Here is a 10,928-nt window from a genome sequence, read left to right as displayed (position 1 = left end):
CGCCGCAGCGCCGAGCCCGGGCGGGCGCGGGGAGGCGGGTCAGGCTCTTCCCGCTCCGCCCACTTACTAAGTACTATTTAGTACTAAATACTCTTTTTTTAAGCCCCTTTTCGATTTGGAAAGAAATTTTTAAAAAGTCACAAGCCATCCCGTGAGAAGACTGTAGCTAACACAGCTTGAATTCCTAGAACTCGTGCCTTCCCATCACCTACCCTCACTTCCTCCCTTGCCTCACGTCCTCCAATACCGACACAAAACCAGAGCATCCGCCAGTACCTGACCTCAGACACATGGTAAGGGCTGTCATAGTTCACTTAGTTGTTTTCGGGGTTTTTTTTTTGATACCAGTAATGATGTATAATAAAGGAACTGTCACTTTTCATTCAGTCCGGTTTTATTTTGGATGTTAGCATTTACACTTTTAGAAAATGGAACAGAAGGCTGGCAATAAAAAAAAAAAATTAGCAACCATGTAGCAGCAAGAAAAGTCATGTCTTTTTTTTCTTATTCTTTACTTTCTTCTTAGAGAATATGGCATGTTTCATAGCTAATCTTCTAAAGATCCCCATCTTTACTCTCTTTTGAGTTTTCTGCCCTTTCTTTTTGTCAGGCCTGTAAAGCAAAAAAGGAACACTGAGATTAGAATAAAATGAAGAACACACTTCTCTGTACAAATATATTTGCTGGTATTTTAAATAAGTATATAAACTTTGTGGCAATATGTGAAGTACCGTCACAAAAAGTACAAGGAGTATTCCATCTTAAAACATTATGTTACTTCACTTCCCAAAACTGTCCACTTTATTGCTATTATACTTTCATTTTATGTACTTATTCAGCATTTAAATATAAACAGATATTGAAAACAAGAAACTCACCAAGTACAAAAAAGCACATACATAGTTTCATGCTAATATATAACGCATGAATATATAATAGAAAGGCTTAGAAGAAAGTACGTAAAGTTTAACACCATTAGGAAGCATCCTGCAATTAGTACAGGACCTAAGTACAACTGGCAAGTGATTGTTTTCTGTCTCTGACAAAAGATGTCATAATGCGAAATGCTGAATAACTATAACAAAACATACAACATTTTTATTAGAAAAAGAGATCTAAGTTATCTTCTGCAATGAATCAGCAAAAGAACTAACTGATGGCCTGAAAGTACTAAACCATTCTGGTACAACTGACAGAATAGTACCTTCCTTGACAGAAGAAACAGATGAGGTTTCATGAATTTCTTTTACCATCCTTTTTAATTTTTTAGCAGAGGAAAAAGAAATAGTAAGAGATGGAATTTTTATGAGAGATACATAAAATGAAACATTGCTACCTTTTGTGTCTAATACTCCCTAAGCAAAACCCGGTTTAATATCAGTAGGACACAAAGCAATAGAGCCGTACCCATCTACCATCCAGCAGGCACCTGGTCAATCTCTGGATACTGATCCAAGAGGGTAATTGTCTGAGTCTCACTGTGTAACACACAGCTTTTGGGATGGAAGATTTGCACTCCCCCTGCTACAGCCATTCAAGTCCAGAATCACAGAAAACCCCATTACTCTGGAGAGGAATTTATAAAAGTGCAATCAATTATCCCGAACTGGAAAGACTGAGCCATCTGCTGGATCATCTCTTAGCAAATCCCCTTTCCTGTTTTCAGTTAGTTCCGTCTGAAGACAGCCACACACCATTTATTTGGCTCTCTGATACATACAGGTATGTGTACAGTGTTGCTCTGTATGTTACTAAAGGGCAATCATGGAAGAAAAAAGGTATTTGATGTGACCCTCATTAACGGTGGAGATTTAGATCATGCTACAAAAAGCATGTGAAATACCAGAAGGAAAAAAGCAAAATATGCTACAACAAAGCAAAAGAGACAGGAAGCAATAAAACCATTATAGTGACTCTTCTATCTGCCCTTTCATGAGGAATTAAAAGGGGATAAAAGTGTTCTATTACATCAATTTTCAGTTGTCTTGACAGAGCTCCATGCACCAGTCACCAAGTTTGCCATCCATATAAATCAGCGTTGAAAGAAAACCCACAGATGGGGAACTGGAAGCCCCAGTAAGTGACCTTTTATCACACCCTCCCTTCAGTATATACTCCCCAGCAATGCAGCAAGTGGGCAATAGTGAGACTGACATCAGCATCTAAAGCCAAAAATTATCTCTTTCTGAATTGATTCCATGACATAAGATGTCATCTCATCTGAATGCTGTATTTTACTGTATTAATGCAATATCACACTTACTGACAAGCTGTTCTGGTGCGTGAGAGACTGGGACAGGCACTGCGCTTGTGACCTGCCTTGCCACAAACAAAACAGCCAACGTCAGTCTTCTCACAACTGTGCTTTTGAAGAGTGCAGCAGTTGCAATTGTTACAATGAAACCAAGCTGCAAAATACATAATATGATTTATGATCTTGGAAAAGTTTAGAATGACCATTCTGAAACCAAGCTTTAAATATAGGCCACAATACCACGTTTTTAATTCTGGATTAGCTTTACAGAGATGGATGTGAGTCACTTTCTGGTCCCTTATCACATTACTAGACATACTGTGCAATTATGTGTGAATTATTTGGGCATTAGAACTATTACCCTGTGTGTGATCTTAAAAAGAAAAATAGTCCAAATGTTATAATGGACTTGTAACAGTAACAAAAATGACTGCTTCAGCTATTTATACAGAGCTATAAATATAACTAAATTTGTGCATGAAACATAATTTTATCATGATCTCTCGAACATTTTAGTAATTGCCTATTTGTTTATGAAATTCAAAGTTTACAAAACGAGGAAATGCTTATATGACAAATGGAAATATTTCAGTTTTCCCATAATAAACATAAATGGGATTTAGTGTGCCTTGACAAGAATTTATTACATTTCCACATAGCGCAAGTACACCAAAACTAAAGAATAGCAACTTGTGTGAAATTAACACTTTTCCTTTATGTCTTCTGAATTACTACATTTTACTTCTTTCACAAAATATTTTCTCTTCTGGTTTGGAATCTCAGTTTCTTTGGACTACGTGCACTTTTATTTAGAAAATATTTTTCTGTACTTACAGGGTTTTACACATTTTTTGCAAAGAACACAATGTTTCCATTGTCTGCCATCCTACAAAAGGCAAATAAATGGTTTTATTTATTAAAGCCCCCCACTGATTCCATCTTAAAACAGAACTACTCAGGTATGGTCCCCACTCTTTACAGGAACTACTCTTCTGTAGGAAGGACTGTAACTCGGAAGCAACAGTCCTGAGAATCTGTGAAAACCACAGATGAAATTTTGAAATTAGCAAGTTCTACAACTTCAAAACGTAAGAAAAAATGTATGTGTCAACAGACCACAGCTGAATAAGCTCTGGTCTAAGTGGCAAGTAGCAAACTTGTCCTGTCCTTTTTCCAACACAAAGGAATTAGGGAAAGCGAAATTATTTCCCAGTGAGTTATGAAAGATGTACTGAGAAGGTATTAAGTCTATGAAACTGAACTGCTGGGGGTTTCCCATGGAACTCAGCATCAGAATAGGTTTTTATCAAAGCAAGTACTACAGAGGTTGTTATCTGACTACTTCTAAAACTTCCATTCAGAAAGAAGTGAAAATACTTACTTTTGATGTACATGAATTGCATATCTCACAGTGCTGGTTACCAGAACTAACATATCGCTGACATACAGTGCAAAACCTGGGGAAAAAGATGAACTGGCCCACTATTTGCTCACAGAACAATTAATTTTATACAAGCTTAACAACAAATATAAGGACTGCAAAATCACTTTGTTGAATTAAAGATTATGTCTTTGATGCATAAATGACCACTTAGGCCATTTACATACAGTACATCCACACAGTAAAATACAGGTGCTTGAAGTCAAATTATCAACAGTATCAGTAGTAAAAGAAACTAAATTCCTCTGTACTCAGTGCTTCTCTTAGTGTTCATTTTTTAACTACTGTCTTAACAGCAGATTATCAGACATAGCTGCAAATCTCTCTTGTAGATGTAGACAATATTTCCCACAGAAAAAATGAGGAATCTCATCATTCCACACTGGAAAATACAAATGTCATTTTAGACACTTCAGCTCTCCTAGACGTAGTTTATATAACATGCACCTTTAGAATGAGACAGAAAAATGTGCTTTTAAGCCTGGCATCCAAGTTAGGCAAGACAATACTGAACAGCACCATGCCAAACTCCTTCGGAGATTTTATGCCTTAATTAAGAACAAAGACACTCTTTTAAAAGTCACCTGAGTATTAATACATCTTACCTATAACCCTCTTCTTCAGGAAGCACAATCATATTTGGGGCAAGGTTCGTGAAAATACGGACAGGAGACTGTCTACGACCTGTCTTGCCATGCTTATATAGTGCATGATTATCATAGTCTACCTAGAAAAACAAAACCAGAAAAAAGAGTCTTAAAACGCTAAGCACAGGAAGAGCTATTTACATATTTATTATCTTTATATGTGCCTTATGAAATGTTCAGGTTTATACAGAAGACTCTAACCCCAAATCAGATTACAAATTCTACATCCAGTTTTTTGTCTCATTTACTTGTAAATTTGTGCAAACATAGTATTAGGCTAGACACACAATACTTCAATAATCATATTTTACTTATTCCCTTTTGCTCATTTGCAGGGGATACTAAGATAACATTGCAGTTGTTTACAAGAGCAACCTGTCAAAAAAAAAAGGGATCTATACTGTTCCGTTTGTCAGTACAAGTGGTGACATCTTAACCTATCTCAGAGTAACTACAAAGTTGCTAATCCAATTAGCACTGCTTTTTCCAGCACCGCCTTCAGAGACTTGTCACAAAAAGCTCTGAACACTGGCAGGAATGCAGAGTCTAGCCTAGCATGAGTTTAAAATTTTCTTCAACAAATTTCTATTCTACAAGACACAAATACATTCTTCAGAACATCAATGTCAAAATTCATGAAGAGCTGTTAAATGAAAAAATAAACCTTTAGCATCATGAATACCCATGACCGAGCTCTCAAAACACACTACAGCACGTGTCCTTAAACTATGTACAGAATGGATACAATATTGAAGAAGCTGATACCAGATTATTGCTTTATCACTGACAAGTTCACTTATTAAGCAATTTTTAGTAATTCCAAACATTTCCATCATTGCAATTGTACTCTGATCCCAGCAGTTTTGGAGATGAAAGACCCTTTTTTTTTTTTTTTTTTAACCAGGGCCGGGCACTACCCACTAACATTTCAACATCTGTGAAAAACGAAATACTCTTCATCAAGTTACCTCTCACCTCTGCAACAAGCACCTGTCAGAATTAGAACAAATTTTGCTACACTGAAAGCCTGGCAGAATAAACAAGTTAATGAATAAATGACAGATGAGTTAAAGATACGTAACAGGAACACGATAAAGCTATCACAGATATGACTAAGAGAAATACAGAACGCAGGCTTCACACGAGCAAGGCCCAGCTACGGAGAAGAATGCCGCTGTACCTGCTTTCACTCATATTCCTGTTCACATTGCACACAACTGATATTTAGCAGATTCACTGGATTCAGCTGTACCTGGTAATCCATCATACTGAAGCTTGGGAAAAAGTCAAGAATACGAGACTCAAAGAAGTATGGAAATATCCAGAACACAGGCATCTCTTTGTTGTCATGACCTAGTAATGAAAAGACTTTGGTGTACATAGGAGAAAAACACAGTACATGCAGCATGAGAAATTTACAGTGAACATTCCAAATACATAAACATGGATATCTACATCATACTGGGCAGAAGCAGTAGTTCTCTTAGGCAACAGAAAGTTTTGGCATATTTTACACATGGAGATGTAAGTGCCATGTAACTAAACTCTTGATACCAGCTTAGGCTGCTAAGAAACAGGACTGGTTTGACAGCTTATTTTTCTCTACCTTTAAAGTCCATTTTAATTGCAAAGCAGATTTGTAAAAAAATGGGAAAAGTTTTTAATGCAGACTTTGGGAATTGGGCATTACTGATCTAAAAATATCAGGAGAGTAAATTAGATATATGATAGTTCATCTCTAGAAATTATAACAAGTGTGCTCACATTCACCTGAGTAACAACAATCACAGACTTAGAAATAGGTCCTTTTTCCTTAAAGTGATGTTACAGCACAACCCACCTATCTGGCTGTAATACATACCTTCTTTTTCTGTCTCCTTCCACATTGCCATCAGCTTTTTAAAACTAGAAGCCAGTGCTTCCACTAAACCTCCAAATGGGGGATCAGTTATCATAATGACTCTTTCACCATTCTCTTCATACAAGAATTTCCTGCAAGTTTCACGTGCAGCCTGTAAGAAACAGAAGTTAATTTCCAGAAATAAAGATTCGAGAACTGTAAACATATTGTCTTTGGCAATGAAATGATCACTGTAGAAATTTCAATTTTAAAGATGAAACTTTTTTCCTGTCTTGTGGAGGTGAATTTCCTATTGAGTAGCATTAAAAAAAAAAAAAAAACAAAAAACCCAAAACAAAACAAAACAAAAAAAAACAACCACAAAAAACCCACGTAGATTTGAAAGACTGAAAACAAGTGCCCTGTTCAGTTAACATATAAAAACATTACTGAAAATCAAAGAATGAGAGTGCCTCCTCTTCAGCAGTTCTCTTCCACTCAATTAAAAGTTAAAGCTGCCTATTAAATTTACGCTAATTAATGTTGCTTACACACCTTAATTGCTGCTTTTATTAAAATGTTCTTAATTGATTCATGTTTTTCCGTGATGTTTTCTACTAGATAGCCATGGCTTTCTTACAAAATTCTGCATCAACAACATGCATTTTTTTACCAAAGCACTCAATAAATACTTGGCCTTACCTCTCCGCCAAAAAAATGATGATTGAACATGTTGTAGTGGCAGAATTCACCCTCTGTGTAGAATTGTGAATACCTGTAAAATAAGTTTTGATAGTAGTAGAGAAACATAAACAACTCTTCATTTTTCCTAAGGGGATAGTTAAACATAGTTAAAACAGGCCTCGAGAAAAACATCATCTCTGGGTTCTGATAACTGACAACACATACCAATTCTGAGAAATAATTAAGTATACTTACTTTCCTCATCAACTGGATGTCATTTGTGTATGTGTACAGGAACAGAGATGCAGAGACAAGAAAGGGAAAACAACCACCAATTTATCTCTTTAAGTAATAAGAATACACATCTTTGTATAGGTTCTTCAGATAGATAAACATTTGCTAAAACCTACCTGAAATCAATATCCAGCAAAAGGCTTCTAACACTGAATTCTTCTTCTTGTGATACTCTTGACTGGATCATTTCATGAAGTCTGAAGTATAATTGGAACAAAGAAATTTAATACAAAATCGCTGGCTTCAGAAATGATCTGGCAAGACGGGAATGCCTGGTACTTTACTAAATGTAAAACCAAACAGATGGAGAAAATGGAGTAGTCTAAACTTGCATGACTCCATTTGGTTTGTACTCAGAGTCAGAAAAATAGGTTAGTCTTAAAAGATGAGAAATCAGTGGAGCCTACTGGATCACCTCACACAAAAAAGCATAAACTAAGAAACTCACTGTCACTTCTATACGGAACAGAGAGATCTGAAGCATGTATGTGTGTCATTTGCATTGGTGCCACAGTCTTCTCTGGTATAAATTCAAAGCTAGACCCCACTAGATGTTTGGATAATCCCAACCAATTAAAGTATAGTGAACCTCTTATTATGGGAGAATCATTGATCATGTAATCATTAGTAAGCTGTACAGTTTTGAGAAAGAAACATTATTTGAAAGTGTAACAATTCTCACTGATGTACCTGGGTGTTCCAACAGAGAGCACTCGTCTGAATCCTAAATCTATAAGGAGATGCAGTAGGAACTGGCAACTTCTGTCTGCAAATAAGTATTGTGCATTTGTTTTTTTATTCTCCAGTGGATATAGAAGTTGACTGGGACTTTTCAACTGGGTAGTGGTGATATCACACAGGAACTGGTGATCCGAGTGTTCTTCCCATTCTGCTGGCAATAGCAATTGCTGGCATTCCTGGCAAAACCTCCTCTTTGGTAATGGCAACAGAACAAAATTCTTGTACCTTTAAATATAAAAGATGATAGGGAACAAAGTTTGAAAAAAGCTTCTATCAAAGATAAGAAGGGGAGCTATGGGAGGGGGCTTCGTATATTTTAGGAGTTCAGATATTTAAACAGACAACATAGTTTACATTGCTCTTGCAAAACTCCATGAGAATGAATTATTATTGATGAAAAAATATTCAAAGGACACTTTGAAATGCATAAAGTATTTTGACCAAATATACTGGGAATTTCCATAAAATAACTAGATTACAGAGTGAAGACTCCATCAACTATCAGCAAAGTACTGTACATTTATACACAAAATTCAGACATTATGTGTTACTGTGTTACCTTTGCTTCTTTTCACAATGTTAAGCCTGCTACTTTTGCATACTAAAGTGACGAATAATTTTTTTAACAGAAATTGCTACTGATGTCTTGTAAGCACATTATGAGCACTAACATAAGAATGACTATACATACCAGAAAAAAAAAAAATCCAACAGCCCCAGTTCCTGGATTGAAAATACCGTGCTCTAGTTAAATGTTTCATGCTATTTCCTTCCCACTGCCGTACAACAGTTCTTAGTTGTCCAAATTCCTCTTTTCATATTTTAAAGAAACCTGAAATGTTATCTCTACATTCAGATACCCATACTACTTCATTTTTACTGAAGAAAATATACACTAACAATACCTGTCCACGTTCTGTCTGTGTGTAAAAGGAGGCTGATGGTTTCTATTATATTCTTCACGTGCCACAAGCCTAGTTTTTGACACCTGTAAAATTTGCGTATATGAAAAGTTACAAAACGAACAGCTACTGTTGTGTGTTGTATATCAAATCTCAACATGAAAAAAAGGGGTGCATAAAAGGTCTCATGCTTTAGCTACTTTGCAAGGAAGAATGATCATGTTTGTTGTTTCAGAAGAACAAGTGTGTCTGCAGCACAGGGGCATGCTGCAAAACAACACAAGCCTCTCGTTGTGAATTTAAACTGTGCGTTTCATTCTTCTATCACACGTAATACTCAGAGAAAAACTCAAAACATTATTATGATGAAGATAGAAAGAGCCATACTTTCTATTAATGTGTGCCAGCAGTTGTGTTCCCTCTGAAGAACTATGATCTGATCTTGAAAAACTGATGATAGTAGAAATGTTGCCCAAGTCTTTTGTGTGAAATCATTTTAAAAGCATGACAGCTCCTTGTTATGATCTGCACCTGAGTATCTACCATTTCAGTCTTTCACACTCTTCTCCGAGTCTTCTACTTTGTTCCCACAAAACATATTCATGGTTTGACAACAAAGTTTCAAGACATTTGGTCAAAACTTACGGAACTGTTTTGCTTAAAGGAGGAGATGGTAAAATGCAATACAACAAAAGACATCATAATACAAGTGATATTCAAAATGAACAACAAAGAGATATTGCTGCAAATATTCTGAGACTGCTGACCATCATGCCAAGCCCCACCATCTCAGCATTCTGTATACCCCACTATTGTTTGTACCCAACAGATTTTCTCTATTTTAATCAGGGGAAACAACGACATCTTGGGATCAGAAGTACCCAATTTTGTTCAACATTGCATAGCATCGGCAAAGTTCCTATATGTTTTGGCAATAGAATAACAAGTGCCAGTTTTGCACAAAATGTACACAGCCTTCCTTGAAAGCTATACTTGAAACACGTTCTCCTGACAAATAAATGCTCAGCTAAATACCAACTATTAGACCAAGTTTAGAAAATAGCACTTGCCTCAGATTTCCACAACAAAATATACTTTTAAAATTGCTAAATAGAGGAAAAAAATCCCCAATGCTTCATAGAACCATAGAATGGCTTGGGTTGGAAGGGACTTAAAGATCATCAAATTCCAACCCTCCTGCCATGGGCAGGGCCACCTTCCACTAGACCAAGTTGCTCAGAGCTCCATTCAGCTTGGCCTTGAGCACTTCCAGGGATGGGACATCTACAACTTCTCTGGGTAACTCTTCCAGTGCCTCACCACCCTCAAAGAAAAGAACTGCTTACTAACATCTCATCTAAACCTATCCTCTTTATGTTTAAAGCCATCACCCTTTGTCCCACCACTACATGCCCTTGCAAAAAATCCCTCTCCAGATTTCTTGGAGGCCCCCCTTCAGGTATGGGGAGGTTGCTATAAGGTCGCCCCGGAGCCTTCTCTTCTCCACGCTGAACAACGCAAACTCTCCCAGCCTTTCCTCATAGGAGAGCTGCTCCAGACCTCCGATCACATTCGTACCCTTGAGCCTTTAGCACAGCCTTAAGCAGTGCTCTCTTACCTTCTCATCTTCCCACTGAAAAAAGTTACAGTCCTTTCTATCCCTACAAGCCGAACAAGCATAGAATCTTCTTCCTTGCTCTTTTCCTTGCCTGGTCTTCGCAAACAGAAGTGTAGGACCTAGGGACAAAGGCGATGACACGATAACATAGGGAACATCTGCAGATCGGTTTCACGGCTCTGCTGCAAGAACCGAGCATCCAGAACAAGGCTTCCCCGAAGGCTGCTGCAAAACAGCCCGCGTCAGGAGGTGTCCCCCCCAGGCCGGCTCACCGTGAGGGCAGCTGGGCGCGCCGGGCGCCGGCCCGAGCAGGGCGAGAGACCCGGGCCTCGGCCGCCCCCCGCCCGCCGCCGCCATGGCACCGCCTCCTTCCCGACGGGCACCGCGCCGCGCGGGCCGACGGCGCCCCCCGGCGGAACGGCGGCCCCGGCGGAGCTGGCGCGGCCCGGGCGGGGGCGGCAGAGCGGGGCCGGAGCCGCGGGCAGTGCCACTGGCACAGGCGGCAGC

At 38.3% G+C, this 10,928-nt stretch overlaps 1 protein-coding gene and 1 long non-coding RNA gene across 7 annotated transcripts; one reads left to right on the top strand and one right to left on the bottom strand.

The window, feature by feature from the left end:
• Positions 1 to 32: 32 nt before the first annotated feature.
• LOC116443903 lies at positions 33 to 5,759 on the top strand. The gene is made up of 3 exons (XR_004240094.1): positions 33 to 293; positions 1,981 to 3,213; positions 5,247 to 5,759. It is a non-coding gene; the product is annotated as an uncharacterized LOC116443903 (long non-coding RNA).
• On the bottom strand, positions 373 to 10,791 carry ZCCHC4 (zinc finger CCHC-type containing 4). Of its 6 annotated transcripts, XR_004240093.1 has the most exons (14): positions 10,694 to 10,791; positions 10,422 to 10,540; positions 8,807 to 8,889; positions 7,851 to 8,126; positions 7,277 to 7,357; positions 6,885 to 6,957; positions 6,204 to 6,354; positions 5,595 to 5,695; positions 4,301 to 4,422; positions 3,636 to 3,711; positions 3,089 to 3,140; positions 2,264 to 2,408; positions 1,408 to 1,566; positions 528 to 612 (listed from the first exon to the last, which is right to left on the bottom strand). XR_004240093.1 is itself a non-coding variant. In XM_032108746.1 (13 exons), the coding sequence occupies exons 1-13, from the start codon at positions 10,776 to 10,778 to the stop codon at positions 489 to 491; spliced, it is 1,488 nt and encodes a 495-aa protein (XP_031964637.1). In that variant the 5' UTR covers positions 10,779 to 10,791; the 3' UTR covers positions 373 to 488. The 6 variants fall into 6 exon arrangements, 5 of the variants coding, with proteins under 5 accessions (XP_031964637.1, XP_031964640.1, XP_031964639.1 ...); XM_032108746.1 differs by lacking the exon at positions 1,408 to 1,566 and having other exon boundaries at positions 373 to 612; XM_032108747.1 differs by having other exon boundaries at positions 498 to 1,566.
• Positions 10,792 to 10,928: the final 137 nt, after the last annotated feature.

Source organism: Corvus moneduloides, chromosome 5 (genome assembly GCF_009650955.1).
Source record: "Corvus moneduloides isolate bCorMon1 chromosome 5, bCorMon1.pri, whole genome shotgun sequence".
NCBI classification, from domain to species: domain Eukaryota; kingdom Metazoa; phylum Chordata; class Aves; order Passeriformes; family Corvidae; genus Corvus; species Corvus moneduloides.
This window is presented reverse-complemented; position numbering and strand designations above follow the sequence as displayed.